Source organism: Argentina anserina, chromosome 5, assembly GCF_933775445.1.
Source record: "Argentina anserina chromosome 5, drPotAnse1.1, whole genome shotgun sequence".
Lineage (NCBI taxonomy): Eukaryota > Viridiplantae > Streptophyta > Magnoliopsida > Rosales > Rosaceae > Argentina > Argentina anserina.
This window is the reverse complement of record NC_065876.1, coordinates 22,009,325-22,031,988: the sequence shown is the minus strand read 5'-3', so window position 1 is coordinate 22,031,988 and position 22,664 is coordinate 22,009,325. Positions and strand designations below refer to the sequence as shown.

At 39.3% G+C, this 22,664-nt stretch overlaps 2 protein-coding genes across 2 annotated transcripts; both read right to left on the bottom strand.

Moving 5' to 3' along the window:
• Positions 1-4,660: 4,660 nt before the first annotated feature.
• LOC126796155 (putative clathrin assembly protein At1g03050) lies at positions 4,661-6,978 on the bottom strand. Its single transcript, XM_050522921.1, has 2 exons — positions 6,327-6,978; positions 4,661-5,793 (listed from the first exon to the last, which is right to left on the bottom strand). The coding sequence occupies exons 1-2, from the start codon at positions 6,976-6,978 to the stop codon at positions 4,661-4,663; spliced, it is 1,785 nt and encodes a 594-aa protein (XP_050378878.1).
• A 2,365-nt stretch (positions 6,979-9,343) lies between these two features.
• Positions 9,344-22,358, bottom strand: LOC126796153 (probable manganese-transporting ATPase PDR2). Its single transcript, XM_050522920.1, has 22 exons — positions 22,181-22,358; positions 21,793-22,089; positions 21,433-21,525; positions 20,595-20,797; positions 18,902-18,974; positions 18,606-18,778; positions 18,362-18,533; positions 17,539-17,643; positions 17,307-17,417; positions 17,135-17,221; positions 16,852-17,034; positions 15,963-16,013; positions 15,747-15,872; positions 15,454-15,533; positions 14,377-14,485; positions 13,569-13,697; positions 13,092-13,157; positions 12,572-12,643; positions 11,906-12,057; positions 11,586-11,697; positions 11,384-11,500; positions 9,344-10,733 (listed from the first exon to the last, which is right to left on the bottom strand). Exons 2-22 carry the CDS (start codon positions 22,039-22,041, stop codon positions 9,660-9,662), a joined length of 3,537 nt encoding a protein of 1,178 aa, XP_050378877.1. The 5' UTR covers positions 22,042-22,089; positions 22,181-22,358; the 3' UTR covers positions 9,344-9,659.
• Positions 22,359-22,664: the final 306 nt, after the last annotated feature.

Here is a 22,664-nt window from a genome sequence, read left to right as displayed (position 1 = left end):
CTACCACGGTTTTCACACCTCCGCGATAGAACTTGAAACATTGATGTAAAGTGGATGGCACAATGCCGTTTTCATGTACCCATGGTCGTCCCAACAACAAGTTGTACGAGGTCTTTGCATCGATGACATGAAACAAGGTGTTTGATTTTAGCTCTCCGATGTCCATGTCTAGTCTGATCATCCCTATCGCTCTTTGTCCTCCTTGGTTGAAACCTTGGATCATGAGACTACTCCTTGATAAATCATCTACATTGATGCCGAGTTGAGACATGGTTGACTTGGGCATGATATTTACCGCTGACCCTCCGTCTATGAGCATACGATTCAACTTCCGCTCTCGCATGTACCCTGTCACAAAAAGAGGCCGATTATGCGGCTTAGAGCCCAGTTGGAGGTCATCATATGTGAAGTGAATGGTATCACAATATGCATCACACACGCCACATTCATTCATGCTTGTGGAGTGTTTTCCTACGTCGATAAGCAACTCCACAAGCGCGCATCTCGTTGATTTTGGCAATTGCATCAAGTCAGAGAGGCTAAGTTGGAAAGGTAGACTCTCCAATTGTTTCAACACCTCATTCTTCTTTAACACTTGACTTGCACCTATTTCTCTTACTTCAGGCTTCTCGTCTTCTTTGGAGCTGACTTCACAACTTGTTGCCATTGAAGTGACATTCGGTTATTTTGTCGGCAAGTGTTCTCTTGACAAGTTCCGGTGAAGAGGCTTCCACAAACATGGAACAACTTTTGTCTCAAAACGTCCTCGTCCGTTCTCCTCCCGCCGTGGAGGTGATTTCTTATGGCTTGGTCGAGCAACCGGTGAGTTTGGCATCATACCTTTGCGAGTTCTTCTCCGAGTGACCAATATCCATCCTTCATCATCGACATTAGAGGCAACTTGGAGGATAGGCGTGGAAGCAGGACATTTTTTAACTTCTTTGGTCTTCTTATGTTCGCGCGCCTCATTTGTGAAACAGAACAGTGCTTTCATCGGGTGAAAAGTGAGTGGAACTGGCTCGAACGACCCGAATGTTATGGTAGTAGAATTGACTTTAGCAACGTCGTCAACGTCCAGCTCAATCTTCCCTTGCTTGGTGAGGTTCATTATCAAATCCTTGAGAACAAAGCACCTCTCTATAGGGTGACTAACGAGGCGATGATAATTGCAGTACTTCGGATCATTGACTCGATGCATTTCTTCTGGACGTTTGCACTCCGGAAGCTCTATTATCTTGTTTTCGAGCAAATCCTCTAACATGCCCGCCACATCAAAGTCTGGGAACGGGTACGTCTTTCGCTCCATCTCCTTTAACGTGAGTTTACTCCTATCGTAGGTTCGAGGAGGTTCCACCTTATTGAACACTTTCTTATCCCGCATAGAGATCTTAACCGGTGCAGTATTGATGACCATTGATTCTTTGGAAGGCTTCCTCACAACCTTGTCAAATCTGCTTCTGAAGGCTTTGTCTTTTCGTTGGTCGACCAGGGTTTCATTCTTTTCCTTATGACTTGCCAAGCTTAGCTCCATGTCGTGGGCTCGAGTAGCCAACTCTTCGAAAGAACGAGGCTTGATTCCTTGCAAGATGTATAGCAAATCAAAGTGCAAGCCTTGGATGCACATTTCGACGGCTGACACCTCTGACAGTCGATCCTTGCAATCAAGGCTAAGTGAGGCCATATGTTGATGTAGCCGATCGCGGGTTCATCCTTCTGTTGCTTCGTGTTAGTTAGCTCCATCATGCTCACCGTCCGCCTTGTACTGTAGAATCGATTAAGGAACTCGTGTTCCATTTGGTCCCAACTGTCAACATACTCCGGCTCTAAGTCTGTATACCACTCGAAAGCATTTCCCTTCAACGAGCGAACAAACTGCTTGACAAGGTGATCGCCTTCTGTCCCGGCGTTACTGCAAGTCTCCACGAAGTGGGCAACATGTTGCTTTGGGTTTCCTTTACCTTCAAATTGTTGGAAATTTGGTGGCTGATACCCCAGCGGCATCCTTAAGTTGTCGATCCTCTTCGTGTAAGGTTTGGAGTAAGTGATGGAGTCACGAGAAAGACCTCCATATTGAGCCCGAATTGAGTTGGTGATGATGTTCTGCAATTGCTGAAGTGATAAGGAACCAAGCGAGTCGCCATCGTTCTTAGACGTTTCTCCCTTTTCATTTACTTTCCTCCTGCCAGGCGACCCTTTGGTGGAGTTCTCACATTGTGATCTTCCAACTTGCTATAGAGCTCAGCGATTTGCACATCCTTTTCTTCAATCGTTCGGGTGAGCTTTTCAACCATCTCCAACAGATTGGAGAGTTGCTCCTCGACTGCGGATGCCCCCGTCACCAAGACCTGCGCATTGTCAGAAGATGATTCATGTGTCATAGAATGAAAGTTATCGCCATCTTCTTTTGGACTTCCATGGTATGATGTTGTGCTTGATTCGTCAACAAAGAAAACGTCTTCTAGGATAGGGCCATCTTCTTTGGGACTTCCCTGGTATGATGCCGTGCTTGATTTGTCATCAAAGAAAACGTCTTCTAGGATAGGGCCATCACCATGAACGGGTAGAAGAGATTGCTCACTTGGCTCCTTCTCCTTTGACACTTGCTTCTTCCCACTTTGAGAGGCATGCTTTATTGCTCCCAAGCTCTCCAAGGTGATGACTGGTTGACGAGACTTACTAGCAAGTGCCATAAACGTCGTGGGTTGAGCTCTAGCCACGCTCCGGGTGACAAGGGAAATCGGTTCACTCTTTGATTTAGAGAATGCTCGTTTGGATTTCTTCACCGGTTCGGCCTCTCCGTTTGACCTCGCGATTGTGGATTTGGATTTCTTCGGTGGAACGGCTTGGTTGTTCTTGGAAACCATCGCACAAACGAAAGATTTCTTCAGAGAAGGAGATGAGAGGCCAAAAATGTCCCACTGGGCGTACCAATTTGTAGAGCGCGAATCTGAAAACCAAACAAGAATGCAGACACGTGTACAAATAAAATGTGATTTATTGAATATCAAGCGCGGGGTTACAATCTTTGTGAACTCCTCTGATTCTATCTCCGTATATGACTTGGCTCAAGGGTGACGTGCACTTGATCTTGAGAATTTGAGTTTGACTTGGATTTGGATTTGATGAAAAACGAGCGATTTGGCTGCTTGATGATTCTTCGTGGACTTGAGTTTGTATTTGGGTTTGATGAAGAACGAGCGATTTGGCCGCTTGATGATTCTTTGTGGACTTGAGTTTGGATTTGGGTTTGATGAAGAACGAGCGATTTGGCCGCTTGATGATTCTTCGTGGACTTGAGTTTGGATTTGGATTTGATGAAGAACGAGCGATTTGGCCGCTTGATGATTCTTCGTGGACTTGAGTTTGGATTTGGATTTGATGAAGAACGAATGATTTGGTGGCTTGACGATTCTTCGTGGATTTGATGATCTTCGTGGACTTGAGAGACTTCGGGATTTGTCGAGAGTGATCTTGCTCAAGTGATTTTCTCTCTTCTTCTCAAGTCTAAAATCCCCCTCTCATCATGTTGAAAGGGGTATTTATAGTGTCAAGGTTTCTATTTTGTAGAATATTTTAATGACACTAAAATAATAAATTTCTTTAATTGTATAATTAAATCAAAAATTAGTCATTTTCATAACTAAATTAAACAAAAAATAATTGATTTAATTATAGCCGTTAAAGAATTTATTAATTTAATCAAATGTCCAATTACCATTTTGAATCGTTAATGACATTCAATTTTCGAAATCACGTAGCTTTGATTACGATCATCCGTTTATGTGCTGACACGAGTTTTATTCGGATCCGCACCAACTTTGTTAACTTTAGGCCACGTGTGCAATTTTATCGGATTCTTGGTCGATTTAATCATTTAACGAAAATAATTTACTTCGTTAAATTTCATGTGTCTACACCCTCTCCCTATTTGCCGCCACCTCCCTCATGGCCACATCCTCGCCCTGGCACCCTTCTCTGCCTTCGACTTCAACCCGACTATCCAGATCCAACCCATCTCTCTCTCTCTCTCTCTCTCTCTCCTGAAAGCTATGAAGATATAAGAAATCGTTGTGGTCCAAACATAGATTAATAATTCCTGAAATCTATCAGACCTCACTCGCAAGTTTTCTGCCGAACTGGAGTTTGATCTCAAACGATCGGAAATTAGCTCCACGTGTTAAAAGGAACGGCTGGGATCACCCGTGTATCTACACGGCCCGTGTATTGAATAACTTTCGCTCAGTAGCTCGTCTCTACACCATACTTTGAATCATAATTTCACAATAACATACGATACCTATTAATTGCTACGTACTGCTTTCTAGATCTTCTTCTATTTGCATTTATAATTTGCTACTTTTGTTTCTACTTTGGCGGTAATTTGCAATGAAGAAACTACAAGAATTTTTTCCATTTCAACATCATTTTGTACATGTATACCATTTACAACTCTTTCTTACCTGGAGGTTGCAAGGGTTTCATCACTTCCACTTTTCCTACCAATATGTTGAAGCCAAAGTTCTGTTCTTATGTACCAAGTGAGATACTGAATCTCACCCAAAAAGGAGGAAAAGGAAAAGAAAAAGGCAAAATACATGAAGTTAATTGACCCTAGCTCATGCTCAACAAACCCATGTTTTGATGACCATGATCGAACTTATCAGTAAGTGTGTGTGTAACCTCCCACGTTTGGATGATAATGAGGGTTATGTTGTAGCTTTGTCAATCCAATCTGCCCTTGCATCCCATCCCTTGCGTACTGGTGCCACATCAATTGTTCTTCCATCAACAGCTTCTGCTTCTTCTCCAGATCTGACATTTGCACGTACGACGGCGGCGGCACCACCATTGAAGCGGCAAATGGGTCTACATGCGTTGTCCCAACAACCATTGACCTATCCGCATTCTGATCAGACTGTGTTGGTGGCGCAGGCAATGCTAGCATTGCTGGCCTTCCAGCAGAGCCCAACGCAACGCTACTTGCACTGCCGCTGGTTCCATAACCGGGGCCAGCCATTGTTGACGTTACCTGAGCTTGTTGGTACATTCCGTCTAGCAGCAACAAGTCGAATCCTCCTCCAAGAGAGGTCTTCTGGTTTGGCAAGTTGGTTGCAGACTGGACAAGAGCTGTTTCCCAATCGTCTTCCTCTGAAAACGCCTCCCATGGTTGGGGACCCGTCGTGGAGGTTATAGAACCCTCCGGTCCATTGAACAATGCCAACGCTAGTCTGACACCTTGTTCTTCATTGGTGCCGGCATCATCTCCCAAGTTCAACAAATCACCCACGTCTTGTTTTTTCGGTTCATCTTTCTCCACGATCGGCTCTTCCTCCTTCTCTTCCTCCACTGGAGCCTCCGCGACGTCTTCCGGGGAAGGAAGGGCTTTAATGGAGTTCATATCCGGTTCTTCTTTGGACTCCACAGACACAGGAGATTCACCTCTTGGCTCTAGAGCCCTAATTACTTTCCGGCCTTGTTCCATAGCCGACTTGTCGCGGATGTACTCGTCCATCACCTCGAGCTTTTTGGGCGTGATTTTCTCCACTTCGGGGTACTCCGAGGTGCGTGCAATGCCGACGTTCTTACACCAGGTATAGAACACGTCCAGCTCGTCAAATTGTTTTCCGATGCGAACGAATACTTCGTAGACTTTGACACCGTCGGGGACTTCAAGCTCCATGAAGCGGTCGATGAGTGTGCCCATTATCTCTGTTACGTCGTAATATATCTGGAAACTCTCTTTCACTAGCGGGTATAGGGCCACTATTATGACCCTGTTGTTCTTTGCTTCACCTAAACATTCCCATGCATGCACGTAGACAAATTGTTAAAGACATATACAAATAGTGTTCGAATTTAGTCCCAACACTTTTTTGTGTTTCAATATTACGTACAAGAGATTGAACATATACTATCGGATCATTGAAAATGAATATGCAAATAACATGGGAGCTTGTTATTCATATCCACTTTCAAAGAAGATTCAAATTATTCATTAAATTTTAGAAAACAGACCACTTGGAGTTATATATTTTCCTAATATGATCATATAGACCTACAAAAGTTTGATCGCTGGCCAGATACTTTCATTACCAATGGCTGTATACGTTTTCAATTCGACTTGTATTTCTTTTGTAGAAATCATTTGAGCGACAGCCTATTAATTTTTATGTGTATACCAGCTAGCTAAATTCATTAAAATTCTGATTGCATGGTGAGTTTGGACACAAATGATGAAAGGAGAGATCGAGTTTTCGCAAAATGAAAACGAAAATGAGGGTTAGGATTCAGGTGTATTGTAGAGGATTTTTATGGTCAGTACTAACCTGTTGGACGTGTCGCTATAAATCGTTCAAGGAGCTGCTGCAAATGTTGCATCCTTGAGAACAATTTATCGTGCCTCATCTCGTGCACAGGTGTGGCTCTATTACACACTTGCTGGTTATTAGAGTTTTGCTCTGGACCCTCCTCGTCTTCGATTCCAAACACACTGCGTTTCCCTCGCCGGCTTTGCATTCGAAACTCCAGCCGTTCGTCAAGGTACAATGCATATGTGCGCACAAAGGCAGAGTAGTCCCATGTATTGGAACCAGCAGTATCCCTAAAATCAGACATGTTGAGAAACCGAGTCCCACGTCTAGTGGAGAAGAATATCTCTTGTTCATAAGCAGGATCACCTTCAGAAAGCAGCCGTTGGATCAACATGAGGGTTTTGAGGGCGACAATCCAGTTCTTGGTTTTGTTGAGACGCCTGGAGATGGTGTTGACACAGGCACTGATATATGCGCGAGAGTAACATGTCAAGCTAAGAATCTCTCTTATGTATTTCTCTTCGGTTGGGTATTCTTCGTGCCTCGTAGCCTTTACAATGGCGACATCGAGGTCCGCTAGAGAAGTGCTGCTGCCAACTTTGGCAAGGCCAATGCTAGTTTGGTCCTTGACGGCTCCCAATGCTCTTCTGAATTTACTTGAAGACATCAGGATGAGGAAGTATTGAGAGGAACACAGAGAGATAGATAGATAATAAGAAAAGAAGACAAGAAAGCAGCCTCGCCTTTTTGCCCTCTCTTCTTCTATATTATGTCTTTGGTTATTTACTTCTTCTTCTTTATCTTTGTTCCTCTCCCCCCTCTCTAAATCCCAATTTTCCTTCTCTGTGTTTTTTTTTTTTTTTCGAAATAGATTGTACGTGATGAATCCTTTCAAACAAGCATGAATAACCGAAATAACGGCAACAAAACATGGACGTCCAATGATAGGCATAGAGCCACGTATTCATGATGATTTTTTCATTTTTTTTCGTTTTTTTCGTTACACTTTCACCCAAAAGGTTGTCTTTTGTTAAGTTCTCCATTTCTGCTCATAGCCTCTTTGACCTGTTCAATTGTATTTTGTCAGGCAACATACAAGTGATACAACTCATTTTATTGAATCAATCTAGCTAGATTCTGTGGTGGGTTTTTTTAACAGAATTTATCCGTTTTCTAATCCAAAGCTGAAGCATTTTTGGACCCGAGCTACAACTGATCGAACTCTCCTTTCTGCTTCTTCTTCTTCTTCTTGTTCTTAGAACGCTTAGGCTGGTCAGCTTTCCTTTTCTGGTTAGGGGAGACTTTGATCATGCCATCCTCGTGAGCTAGAGCCTCCTCTCAAATGGAACGATATATCTCCATAGCTAGAGGAGCGCGCCAACAGTCTTCGAACGTTTCCCTCTTTCCGGGCAGATTCAGTGAATAGAGCAGGCCCTCCCTTAACCCCGAACACCAACTCTATGATGACTTTAGGCTTCGTCACCACCGGAACTACAGGAGCAATTGGGTAGCAGGCAGAGGAGAACGAAACTTAGCAGCCTGGGCCGCTATCTCTGCCAGCGACTTGCCTGGAATGGAGAAAGCTAACGTCAGGAAGCTCTCCAACGCCGATACTGCATTGGAACCCGAGGAAGAACTCCAAACCGCACCGCGCTGAAAAGGGTTAACTAATTAATAGAGAACCCGATCCAAGTCCTAAACCCCCAACCCAAGAAATTAGGGTTAAGGTTTAGAATTCCGTTCAACTTTCCTTCGAATGGGTTCATTGCACCCCAAATGGTGGCGTCGGCAGTCCTCACCCAAATCTGCAGCACTGAAATGTCCCGTCGTCCTCAACAGCCCGTCGGCAGGGTGCTCGATAAATCCATGCCACACACCCTGCGAAACTATGGAAAGATCGAAATCCCTTTCACCTATGACCTATGCATGGTTAGAGAATGATTGAATTCATAATAATTATCGATCGAGGGGATTTCGATCAACATGCTCAAACGTCTTGACCCTTTCACATATGCAACATGCTTAAATGCCAATAGATAACGAGGGGGAGAAACATCCGAGGTAGTACCCATTTTATCACTGAGCGCTCCCATTTGGAGAATGGTTAATAACTTAATAATGACAACATTAAGGTGTTGAGTTAACCGAGTTTTCTGGGGACTCATTCAAATGAAAAGAAAGAGAATGTCGAAAAGACTAAATCTCATCACGATTCACGAAGCATCGAAGCCGGAAGAAGCTCATGTCATGAGGAATTCCTGCTCTTTTAATTCAAGTGCTGGTTTGATACTCTCCATTTTTGAGACTGCTAGTCTGCTTTCATGCATTTGATTAGGATCTGTGTTGAGTGTTTGTTATTTGCGCGCTATCTTATGAACCTGTTATTGATTACTTGATCCTCCTTTTTGAACACATGATTGTGAATTCCTTACAAGAGAAATGGAGCTTGTAGTCCCCTTCTATCATCTTATGCATGCATACTTACTTGACTCCCTTTTTTCACCAGTGTATTCTTTAGAAATCTCCCTAAATACTACCCATGGCTGTCGATCTTACTTGAGTTGTTTGCATGATCTCAGGCCAGTCATGTTTTGTTATGATGTTTATTATAGGGCTATCGCTATTGAAATAGTTGGTCCATATGGTGACCAATTTGTTTTGATGCTTGTTTGTAGTAGACTAGCAGTTGCTATTGGAACCTGAGAAATCACCTAATAACGAGGTATTACATGCTTTAAAACAGAGCGACGTTTGAATCAGTACTTTGTGATGAACAAATAAGTGAACTTTTTGAATCAGAAGTGTTTGGTTGAAGACGGACCAACTTGATTCATTCTCTTGATGCATCTGCGTGCTATATTTTGGAAAATTCTAGTATAGGATAGTTTGGTAAGAATGTTGTTGACTTGTTGTGCTGTGCAAGTTTTACCCCAAGACAAGCAGTCAACCAAGGAGATTTTGAAACTAAATCCGAGTGACTACGTACCACGTAGTCCTGTAGTGCTTCTAGCTTCATTTATAATACCCAAACAGATTATAAAGCAAAATCGCATGTGATTTAATATTGGAAACTAATAAATAAACAGTTGTCACAGATCTATGCTATTGATTCCACTTAAAATACAGTGCAATTAAAGGTCAGATCACGTAAACAATCAGTTCATCTATAAAGAACTAGTTCTCAAAAGTACTATATTACTCCTACCAAAAGATGAAACCTTTGTAGTAAAGACCTGTGGGCGTAACTGAATCGATTGTGCCGTACATAGCTCTGCATGGCCGTGTGCCAAAACGCCAGAATGGCCAGATGCAGCTGATATTCACTTCACATAAAAAGCATAAATTCACTCAAACATTCTTCTTCTGTTCCAGACTTTTTGCAGCGAGCCGTTGCCGTTTCTTCCAAGATGGGACTTTACCTGGGAAAGCCCACCTTAAAAATCTCTCCCATGAGTAACAGCTCAAATACATAAGAACAGCCCAGGTCAACAGCTTATCCCTCAATCCCAAAGGCAAGGGTACCAGCTTAAGGGAGTCATTCAAATTCCTAAAAACATCAGATGTGATAACAGTGAAGAAACCAACGGCAGATACAAGGGCATACAAGAATGGTTTGTTCTCTGAAATGCTCTGATTGAAGGGGTGCCCCATGTAATTCACAGCAAATGTAGCCACCTGGAGCATCATGCTCACCATGTATGATACTGTATTTACAAGGTTGGGATGAAACTCAGAGTCTGGTTCAATGCACTCCTCAGGCATGTGTTTCTCAGCCTCGTTGACAGAACTAATCAAGAAGAGTAAGTGGATGGCAAACTGTCCTAGCAGAGAAAGAAAGACATATGCGCAAAAGATATTAGGATGAGGCCGTTCAGCGGAAAGGGTCTGAAGAGGACGTGCATGTGAGATGAAGAGGAAAAAGGCGGCTGTAAATACACCACTGATTGTCGCCTGCATATCACCTAGCTTGACACCATCCAAATACATAACACTCAACACATACGCTGTTGCCAGGCAGTTGAGGCCAAGAATCTTGAACATTTGAAGGGTAGTCACCAAAGTACTGCGACCTTGACGAATTATGTCAGTGGTGGGAGCAACAGATGCATGCTTTGCTGTGAATGGTGATGCCATGGAGGCATCTCCAAGCTTTACAATGGGAGCCGCATGACCATCCCCCTCCTCATTCAGCTCATCCAATAGCTTCTTTTGTAATGAAGTAATTTTTTGTCGTTGCAACTCAGCAGGTGTCAGACGCTGATTACGCTGGTTACTAGCTGAGACTACTCCATTTAAACTGGCAGATTTATCTGCACCATCCAATGCAGACTTCGACTTCTTGCGAGCAGACTTCGTACCCTCATCAGTCTTTGTACTCTTAGCTGGAGGCACCGCATTCAGTAAAGCAACTCCCACATGGGCCTGAAGAGGAAAACTACATTAAAAGCTAGAAGCTACTGATCTTAGCCTCTTATATAAGGAACCTGAACAGCTTCATACAACCGTATCAGAGACTATTTCTATACTCTTGGTCAACTTGAAGGCATTCAAACACAAATCACTCTCAGCACCCAGGCTTACCCAACATGCTTATTCAGTCACACATATTGGGTATACAATGATAGCAACTATAACATGACTTTCTGACAAAAATAACAATAATGAATACAAACTAAGATAATCTGAAAAAAAAAATGAAAGAAAATTTTATAAATCGAAAATACGAGAAATTTCAGTCTAATTGTATGTCCTCGAAGAAAAAGAAATTTCCTAATAGATTTTAAAAAAAAAATTGAATCTGCAAAACCTGTTAGTGTCGGGATCACTAGAGTTGTGCCACATAACTTAATTGGCTTGAATTCATTAATCGCTAATTCCAGACACGCTGACAGCCTCTCACCCCAAAAACATCCCCAGGTTTATGAAGTATTGAATGGACGAGTGCCACCAACTACATGCTCATATAATCCTACCAAAGTTTCTACAACAGAGGTTTTCTCCACAGGAGATATGCAATTGAATTTTTCACGGAAAAGAGAAAAAAAAACAGAGATAAACCTTTGCCAACTTACCTGTTTCAAAGCTCCAACATCATTGGTCCCATCCCCACACATTAATGTTATCCTTCCCACTGTTTTGAAAGTAGTCAATATGAGTTCTTTCTGCTCAGGAGCAACTCTTGCATAAACCTAACAATAACAACTCGAGTGAGAAATGTCTAGGTTAGCAAAATCTCAAAAATAAGTTTCACAATCAAGAGTAATAAATTAGCACCTTGACAAATGGAATCACTCGTATGACTGCTGAAGTTCGTTGCAACATTTCAATGCAGTCCCCTCCAATACAAAGATCATGAGTCTCCGACAAAGTTTCCACTTCATTTTCACTAAAAAAAATCAAGTTCATAGTTTGTAATCAATAAAGATGAGAGAAGAAAGCTCAATAGGGGATTCTAAAGGGGAGATAGCAGAAGTAAAGACAAAATCACAGGAAGCGAAACAAAAAACGTAATAGATAAGCAACATCCAAGGTCAAGCAGATCTTAACATTCAGAAAAAATTGAAATAAGAGATCCAGAGAAAATAAAAACTTACTTATAAGGAATCATCTCAGTCTCGTCGGGTGAAATCCACTCATAATCTACACTATTCCTTTTTGGGCCTAGAATTAATGCTGGCTTTGATAAAATATGAACTTGGGTGGCAACATGGCAGGCTGTCAAAGCTTGATCACCCGTAATCATCACCTATCAACATAAAATTTTATATAAGCAAATAGACAAACACCTAGAACCCAAGAAGAAAGAGGAAAAAATTAATCAAAATTGCCCAGAATTCATAAAAAACAGGACCCCAGTCACACCACAGCAGCAATCAGTAGCTTAGGTATCCTTGACAGCTAATCAAATGGTTAGGCAGTATGATACACACAACTCTAAAACATATCCATCTCAAGTTAAACCCGTATCAATTTATCAAAAAGCACATAAATAAAAACTAGATCACACTGACTGCTATTTACTCATATAGTCAACACAACTATCAGTTCTACTCACCACATAAAAATTGCAGTATGCAAAAACCATTTAAAAATACATGAATGAAATTAGCCATTGCATGATTGACTTGAAACATATCTTATATTTACATAAAAATAATCTGATTTCTCTAGCTATGGCAAAGTAAGTCCAAAATACACATAGTTACATATGTGAAGTAATTCAGGACAAAAACTAGCTTGAAAAACAGAACTAGACATACCAAATCATGTGATGATCCTTTAAGCTCAGATAAAACAGTGGCTGAATCTGCTCTAATAGGACAGTTGAAAACCTGAAACCCAAATCACAAGAATTAGTGAAAAGTAAATGATATAGATGTCACTTCTCTATTGCTCCTATATAGGTGGGTTGCTTCATTTATATATAGTTTCCATCAGATTTTGGTAGCTAGCTTTCTAAATTATATGAACAGAGAACAGTACAGAAAGTACTAAAGCTTCTGGTGCCATTTCTGGTCTGGTGAACTATTATAGTTGAAAGAACAAAGAACCCTCTGCAGGACTGCATAGGTTAATTTTGGTCCCCATTACTTAAATTCTTACCCCACTTCCCTATTGATGCCCTAATAATGCCTTAAACTCTTAAATGGATTAATGTATTATAAAGATTGTGTCCCCATGGAATTTTCCAAGGATCTAGCTCAGTTATAACAATAAAATAAAAGCTAAGAACCATGTCACAACATAGTAAACAAATATGAAGTTACGAATTTCCTGTACCGCAAAACCAGCAAACGTGAGGCCACTCTCCACCACATCCCTATCCAAGCTTCTGGCTTCACTCACCTATGCAATAAATAGTTTAGAAAAACCCTTTTTGACTAAATTTTACATAAAAGAAAAGCAAGGATTATAACATGTCATAACAAAATTCAGATAAGCTCAACAATTTATCAGATGTACTTCAACCATGATTTCAAAAGAATAATTCTATTTCAATCGTTCACTACTTTACTATATGAAAGCATGCAAGGTTGAAAATACATGTATAATGGAAAGTGAAAACCAACCCCCTGATTTTAGAGCAGAGTTATAAAAGCTATCCCCTTTTTGAATAAGAAACTTCTGCATCAATCATGACACAGATCATGCTGAATGTATTAAAGAAATAATTTTTCTGATCTACGGCATTTAACATCAAAGAGTGTCAAAATGCACTGATAAATGAATAAATGATGTATCCAAAAGAGATCTTACTGTCATATCGCCAATGGACTTGTAGGCAAGAGCCAAAACACGAGATCCTTGTCGGGTGAATTTCTTATAAGTTTCAACATAGTTTGATGGCACCTCTGTGAGTCTACCCTGAATAGTTTCAGGGGCACCCTGCAACATTAGAGACAATGTCTGAGCAAAGGATGCTACTATGATAATAACTGGACTATGCAGTGAATCGGTCAACAAGTTAGTCAGAGAAACAGAACAAGCACAGCAAACCAAGAGAAACAACCACAAAGAAAAGAACACAGGAACACAGATTTAAGGTGGTTCAGCAAATAGCTTTGCCTACATCCACCGGACAGAAACACACTTCCACTATATTAATAATGGGTACACAAGAAAGACTAAGAAAACAAGGACTCTTCTCTTCTTATCTTTCTCCTCTCTGCCCTCTCTCACTCTCTAACCGAGAATGGAACACACTATGCTCTTTGTCTCTGTGATCTTAAATCTAGAGCATAACCCCTCCTTATATAGACATAAGGACAAACATGTTTCCTCACCAAATAGGAATCCTATTCCTAATAGTGGTAGGCTATAAAGCCTCCTCCTTCTACAAGTAAACCATCATCAATAAGGATTCCCTATCCTTACCGGAACACCATACTCTAAGAAACAATCTTAGGAAAAACACATGGGCTGGAAACCCAACAGACTACACCAACAATTGTTTCTTGTTAAATAAACATCTTTTAGCATTGCCAAAATACGAGACTAAATTCTCTTCAAATGAAGTAATTGTGTAAAGAAAAAGATTTGTTGGCTCATATTAGTACAATCAAACCTTCACAAAAGCGTAAAAACTCTCTTCAATGCGAACAACAACTGCCATTCGTTTCAAGTAGGAAGCAAAGTGGTGTCTCTGAATAATCTGCACAGCTGAACCAGTTCCCCTGCATTCAATTAGACCTTAAATAAGCCCAACATAAAACACCCCTGATATCGAATTTCAGCTTTTGCCATCTCATGAAGTGAAGAACTAAGGAGGTAAAATAATAAACATCAAACACAGTAATCAAACAATCATACCAGTAATGAAGATATTCATATATCTTCTCATTTTCTATATTTAAATGTCAAATCATTTTACACGACCATGTCACTTCATCCATTAAAAAAGAGAAAAGATGTTCATTTATAATACAGACATTGATTATGTAATCTTTCCTTATTGACATCAATTCCTTTATTCCCGCAGACATCATATTGAGATTGGTTAAAAGAAGACTTGGTGGTAATTTTCGACCTAGGCAGATAAAATGAACACGGAATCACTCCCACACCCCCACTCATAACAATTTCTGCTAGGATAGCCTTGTAAGTCAAATATACCTGTCCTCTTTAAAGATTGCAATAATTTCACTCCATTAGTCAAACACAGATGTAAATTATTATTACCATTTGTACTCAAATAGTGATCGCCTTTTGTACCAAATGTGCCCCCACTCGTAATAGTACAAGTCACATTTTAATCTCTCTCCATATGGATATTACATCCATCACATTGCCCTATTTCATATTATAAATCTAATGAGTATCTAAATCTTATATATTCTAGGTCATAAGCACAAACTCCAATGTTGTTACTATTGACCTTTTTGTAGTAAGCTTATTAACCGTGTCAAACCAAATCCTTTCTTCCTTAGAATGAAACTTCAAACCCCCCCCCCCCACCCCCAAAAAAAAACTCTAATAAATTTAAAAACAGAATGAAACAAAAAAAATACTATATAACAATTTAAAAAAAAAGACGATAAGTAAAACTGGTTGACAAAGGAAAAGGATGCATGAATCAGTACAGAGCTTCAAATACAGTTTAGAGCTATTAAATTTAATTATGTGAGGTGGAATTTCAGCTTACTTTTTTGGCATGGCCTTATCATCAGATTTAAAGCTCCAATCTATTCCTTTAAGTGCAGCCTTTTCGAGAGGATCACCAACCTACATGCAGTTGGTGAAATATTACTCACAAACACGTTGTCAATCAATTGTAAAAGAAAATAAAGGAATGTCAATTGCAATACAAAGCTTGGTTTTAGCAGCCTACAATTACATATACATTTTTGTTTGTAGGCATAAAATTTCATTGACTAGCAACTCAGCCCAACACACAGATAGCAAAGACGGCATGTCTAAATGATAACAGTTGCATACCAGCTTATTGTCCACAAATACCAAGGCATGACAAGAAGCCAAAATCTCTAATGTGCGAGAATCTACTTTAGACATATCTGGTTCTAAATCCGTACTACCAGCCAACCCAACAACTCCACAGAACTCCTGGGGAAGAGCAAGGAAGATATTAGTGATATATTAGACATAAACTAACATCAACCTAATGAGCATGCTATACTTGATAATATGACATACCATGTCATCTGATGTAAGTGTCCCAGTTTTGTCAAAACAACATATATCAACCTGCATGGAATGCATTAACAAACGTCTTATAAGCATACTTTCAACTGCAACAGTACAGTATCAGCAATAAAAATTTAACAGACATATAAGTGAATGAGGTTGTGATATATTGGCGAGTAAAAGCATTACAGATGCTGAGGAAATGACTACCAGATCATTATAAGCATACTTTCAACTGCAACAGTACAGTATCAGCAATAAAAATTTAACAGACATATAAGTGAATGAGGTTGTGATATATTGGCGAGTAAAAGCATTACAGACGCTGAGGAAATGACTACCAGATCATTATAAGCATACTTTCAACTGCAACAGTACAGTATCAGCAATAAAAATTTAACAGACATATAAGTGAATGAGGTTGTGATATATTGGCGAGTAAAAGCATTACAGACGCTGAGGAAATGACTACCAGATCATTACAAGGTCTTAAAGATAATATCAGTAATCAGAATATATACTCCAAAGAATACTATTTTCTGCTTGAAAAGAAGAAAATCACATTTCATAGCATCCAAATCTAGCAATGTCTTAGGACCAAAGCAGTATAACCCAAAATTCTTATATCCCAAGAATATCTTTCCAATTAATCATCTGACGATTAAATTAATACAAATAATGCTTCTTTTAAATTACAAATTGATCAATGAAAATATTTAAATGATTTTCAATTATAAATGAGTTCTCTATTGTGACCACAGGGTAGGGACAAACAATATTCTCCTTTACTTCTATTAAGAAAGGGATTTTGTATATAAAAACAAAATATATATGGGCGTGTGTACAAACTTTAAAATAAAATAAAAATATAAAAAAGGGTAACTATGTACCAACATACCTTTCCAGCAAAGGGTATACGAAAAGGTTCTGTACAAAATATTCCACGCCGTGCTAGAGCAATCAGGGATGTATTGACAGCTATAGATAATTCCATTGGCAGCTCAGGAGGAATCACAGAGGTGATGATAAGTGAACAACTAAGAAAAAGCTTGTACTTGCTTCTAGTTGGATCCTCAAGCCCCTACAAGAAAGAGTGCTGACAGTCACAGAATGGCCACTAGACAAGCATAAGAACAATAATGGCATAATCCCCAAAGCACGAGTGGAGGACAGTAGTTTACCTTTTTCAGAACATAACCAGCAGCTATCACTGCAAATACGACCAAGAACAAAATGAACAGCCCACTTTCCCAGCTGTTAGCAGTCACCTAGTACAAAAATGTATATTATGAATATGAACAGAAGATGAAGCATATAAAGTTCAGTAATCATAGCTAACGAATGAATAATTACCCTTTCTGTGGAAAACAAAATTGTGCGCATAAGTTTTCCCTGACTTGTTTCAAACCCAGTCCTCAGAACAACAGCCACACAGCCAGCATCAGGGGTTTTTAACGGAAAACCCTATCAATTGAGATAATCAGAAGTGTTATTATAAGATTATTTGAAGTTTGTACTTTGTAGATTTATAAATTAACATGTTGCATCTTAAATTAAAAGAAAACACGTGGAAATACAAAACAACCTTATCTGGTGTATGCTGCAATATCTTAGTCCCACCAAATAAAACATGGCTTTTGTCTCTCTTAGCTGACAACTTCTCATCAGCTCCTCTGCTCATCACCGATACCTGAAAATACAATCATATAAGTATACTGGAATCAAGTTATTCTCTCCACCAAAATTTAAAATTCTACGTACAAAGTCTAATAATACCACAATTCAAAGAATTCTATAGGTAAAACTCAAGAAGTACAAAAGAGGTTAAAAAGCAGAATGCAAGTTCAGGCATAAGAGTCCTAATACGAGCTTCTCGAACTTGCAATAACATGTATTTCTTTTCCTACAGATACTTTAATAAGAGGAAAAAAAAGCTAAATATTCAAATTTAATCATGGCATAGAAAAGCTCAAAATAGAATTTGTGTAATGTCTATGAAGATAGACAGACACAAAAACAGATGTAGTCAGTAAACCACCATGTAATTCAAATTCCAAGGATTCCCAAAAGTAAATTTGAATCCCTTGTGCAAAGGGCACAAAAGAAGCATACCACCCAAAGTCAAACTCACTCATCAACACCAGAAAATAGGGAGCAGAAAAAAGGATAAATTTTGCATCGATGAGGAGTCAACCAGTTAAAAATCCAAAATAAATAAACTTCTAGGAAAAGGAAAAAGGAAGTGAAGATAAGAATGCAAATAATGTCAAAGAAGAGAAAAAAATAAAAGACAGAGCATCCATATAATAAATTTACATATAAACACATAACCTACATTACATTATCCATTAAAAACAGAATCCGACAACAACAATTTTTATATAGCAAGACTGAAAAGAGGCTGTCACCTTCCATTGGGGAGTAGACTCGCCTGTGAGAATGGCTTCATTGACAATAGCACTTCCTGCTAATAAGAGCATGTCAGCTGGTACAGTCCTATCTTCTCCAGTTGGACCAGAAGAACGTCCAAGTGAAACAACATCCCCGGGCAAAAGATCAGTTCCAGATAGCTTTATCCACCTGAAGATCACCAAATCTATAAGATACAAAAGACATAAAACAAACATTTTAAATTGCAGGTAAATTACGTACTTCCCACATCGATGCACCATCAAGGTCTGGCTATCCACTCTAACGCGTCTTAGTTCAGTCAGAGTCTTCAACTGACTTTTTGCCATTGTTGACTCAAACATGAATAGCATGAAAAGCGTAAACAAACTATAATACCAATATTCATCCAAACACCAGAGGCCAACACAGAAAACCTACAATTAAAACACATAAAAAGATAATAATTGAGTGAACGTGCATAAAAAATGTAAATACGTCTGATGGGTGCAAGGGGAGAGAGAGAGAGAGAGAGAGAGAGAGAGAGAGAGAACTAAAACCTGAAATACAAAGAAGGGCTGCATACAATTTTCTTTCATTAATTTCTGGAACGTAGGTTGTGGATATTCAAACCTGCAGAACCAAGAATCAAGAATCATTGACATCAAAGAGCAATGAAATATTATCAACAAAACTCATCAGGCTTGAGGTGTAGTTTGTTGCTAGTTGAAGTTACTCAACACAGATATTAAATAAAGGCTCTTTTACAGCCAAGGCATACAACTTGAATGAATGGATAGAACCAAATGATGAGTAACGTGCAGAAGTTACAATTAGGAAACCAGACAGAAAGATATATAATAGGTAGCTTTCAATCAAGTAAAATATAAATGGGTGTCATAGTATTGCAACGCAGCATTGAATAATAGATCAAATGATATGCCATATCCATAAAGGGCTAAGCTACCAAAAACAAAATAAAACAAATTACCGAATAAATTTTCAAGCATTTCAATACATCCTCCTTGTGTGAAACCATATTTAGCATTAATTTGGATGACTGAGGTAACAGTGACCATGACACAAAACAACAACATGATAAGTAATCTAGCAAAGGCACAACATCCAGTGTTGCAAACTTGTTTATATTATAATCACAGCCAGAAGAGAACAAGATGATGAAGAAAACAAAAATAATATTGAACCAGGGGAACCGAAATCAACATAATAGCAAAAGAACGCCCAAAGGGATGCAAAGATATAATTAAAAAAAGATACAGATTTGAGATTGATAAAATCGTTATCTACTTATGTTGAACCCAAAAAATGCTATTCTTGAAAGGAACAATCATATTAGGTTTAGAAAATTTTGACCAAAGATGCTAAGCCATACAAATAGCATCACATTCAAGGTTATAAAAGTAGCTGGTACAGTTGTTTCTGCACATTCAAGGGCAGAAACAACAAGTAACCAAGTAAGCCCACTCATTCTTTTTCTTAAGGCAAGACAAAGGAGATTTGCACAAGGAATGAATAAGGACTCTAGGCACTAGAGCTGATACAAAAAAGAAAATGGAGAGAGAGAGAGAGACTGAGACTAGCAACCAGAAACAGTAGCCAGTGTCGCTTTGTAACAGCTTACGGTTTCAACATAGAAGAAAAAATGGAACACCTCCAACTATAGCACCAAGTGAAGCCTATAGTGGAGACAAATAACACTATCACAATTCCTCCACTCCTACCACCTCATAGAACTTAAAAAGTTGTCATTCAATCTTCAACAGGGTAAAACTGTCATTCGTTCTTCAAATCAAATTTGTCAACCACATTCAAGAAGTGATTGAACAATTAATACTATAGTACATCGTTTAAATACCTCAGTTCAATTTACTGGGATCAAGTGACCTTTTCCTTAAGTTTTTGATATGTCTGTAGAAGTATGACTTCAGAAATTCAGAAACAAGATGGTGCTCGTTCCAAAGGGAAATATATATCAAGTGTGGCATTAACTAACAAACTTTTTTTTTCAAACACAGAGGAGGAAATCATCTTTAACAACAACTAACAAAAGCATCTACAGAGAAATCAATTACTTAAACGACACAAGAACCAAGAGAAATATATCATTCGAAGAACTATCTCTAAACTCAGAAGAAACAAATGAAACCATCTGTCAATGCAAAGGAAAATGTCACAAACTCAACAAACAAAAAAATTAAGAACAAAAAAGGAAACAAAAGAAAGACAACTCACAGATTCCGTCCCCATTTTTCAGTAGCAGCAACAACTTTGGCTTCAGAGCCATGGCCAGTACATTTTAAATAGTAACCCATGGTTTCCTTGGTAGGGTAAGGAAGCTTGCAAAAGTTCTCCTTCTCATTTGAAAAGATGTACCGCTGCTTTCGGAAATCAAAGTAAATCTCCTCCATATTTGAAGAGGACAAAGAACCTCCAGGCTGGAAAAATTAAGCAAACTGTCAGCAAACAAACTAAGGGTCCGGTTGGCAAACAGAACAAACAAAAAAGTGAACAGGGAATTTGATGCATTAATGATAGAAAGTTAAGTATGATAGATGCCTAGCTAGAGTAACTCAACCAGATTTTAATTTCTACGGGTATAAACTTCTGGGCGTGTAATGAACAGTAGATGGAATCAAAGTATATCAAGTATGAGTCTCACTGAGAAAACATTCCTTTTGACAATACTTATGAGGAATCTACAACAGGTTGCAGTGTGATTAAAGTAGAGTTGTCAAAATTTTGTAGATACAAGATAATTATGGATCACAATGAATTTCCTGTAACACGCACGACAGGAGTGAAAGTGTACATTCCAAAGACTATCTGTAGGAGATTGGTGCATAAATCACATGCACTGAATCCTGTAAAATCATATAGATGACATTGTACTTCAAGTTGTTAACTGGCTAATATTGGCTGATGTTGACTGTCTGTTCTTAGCATTCTCTTTGTTGTAGTTTAAACTTCTGGGTAATTTTCAATGAACACCTTTATTTCTTAACTATGATGCCTCTCCTTCCTATCAGGGAAAAAAAAAGATAAATATAAACCAACTACATAACAAACTTACAAGCTTACGGAAATGCAGTGGAACAACTTCTTTAGAACCGGAAAATTTAGCCGGCGTTACTTTGCATGCATCAGCCTGGTGTATATCGTTCACCTGCAGACCAAATCAATCACCACAATTAAAAAGCTCATTCCCACCACAGCGAAAAAGAGTCGTCTAATTCATGCCAATGCATCTAACAACTAATATCTAGATACATATATATTACATGGCTGGCCCCTGGCATACTGCCAATCACAAATTTTCGTAAGCAGCCGAAATTCCCTGTGCTCATTGCAATGTAGCAAGTTTATCACAGTATCAAAACAAACACGAAAATAGTCAAAATAGTCATACAAATGATATGAAGCCTTTGCATACCTTGGAATAGTGTACAAAACAATTGAAGTCCACAGACCAAGCAGTGAAAAGCCAAACGAGAATGTGAAGCGCCACAACTCCGCCGAGGACAATAGTGGCGTCGCCGAAGTCCAAGCTCGGCACAACCGTAGCGAGCCACAGAGCATAGAGAATACTGAACGGCCACACATCGAAGCGCCACGCCAGCTTCTTCTTCCTCATCAAGTCGACCTTGTCCACCACCTTCCCTCCCACATTGAACCTCGTCATCTCTCTCGCCGATCCAACTCCGATTTCCGATTCAAATCAAAAGCCGAACTAAGAACAGAAGAAGTAGATATTATTGAATGTAAATTTGAAAAAAAAAAAAACCTAAAAGGCGTTTGAATGCCGGATTCGAATCCCTAACCGGTGCTGTGTGGCGGTCAATTCGTTGCCTGAGTCGTCTCTCCGTTCGAGCTCAAGGGCGATCGGAAAGGCTGAGCCTCTCTCTCTCTCTCTCTCTGCGAAACCCTAACGTCAAAATCGTAGAGGAGGATGAGCGTGATACATAGTATGCGATGTGTACCGAGAAAAAGGACTGGGGGAAAAAAGCCTCTTGAAGAGTTTCGACTTTGGACTCAAATTACCCCTGTTAAGGCGGACCACCGACTTTTGCTAGTTGTTACTGTGTTTTTTACTAACTAACTAATCAATTAGTATTACTACTAATCCATCTCTAGTTCTATACTAATACTACTATGGGTCTATCGGATCACCACCAAAATATGTACTTCCGAATTTGTCTCTCTATGTAATCTTACACTCACAAAGATACACAATAATAGTTACGCAAAAAAACACATTATGTTTTCACATAACTATTCTTCGTAATAAACAAAATTATATAAACT

Bases quoted from the DNA above. Each gene is read 5' to 3' on its own strand.
- LOC126796153 (XM_050522920.1), bottom strand. From the start codon at position 22,041: ATGACGAGGTTCAATGTGGGAGGGAAGGTGGTGGACAAGGTCGACTTG. The intron at 20,798-21,432 runs GTAAGTTTGTTA...TAATTTTTCCAG, and splicing joins CACTGCATTTCCGTAAGCTT to CCTGGAGGTTCTTTGTCCTC. The intron at 15,534-15,746 runs GTATGCAACTGT...AACTGCATGTAG, and splicing joins TATTTGTGGACAATAAGCTG to GTTGGTGATCCTCTCGAAAA.
- LOC126796155 (XM_050522921.1), bottom strand. From the start codon at position 6,978: ATGTCTTCAAGTAAATTCAGAAGAGCATTGGGAGCCGTCAAGGACCAA. The intron at 5,794-6,326 runs GTTAGTACTGAC...GGGAATGTTTAG, and splicing joins TATAGCGACACGTCCAACAG to GTGAAGCAAAGAACAACAGG.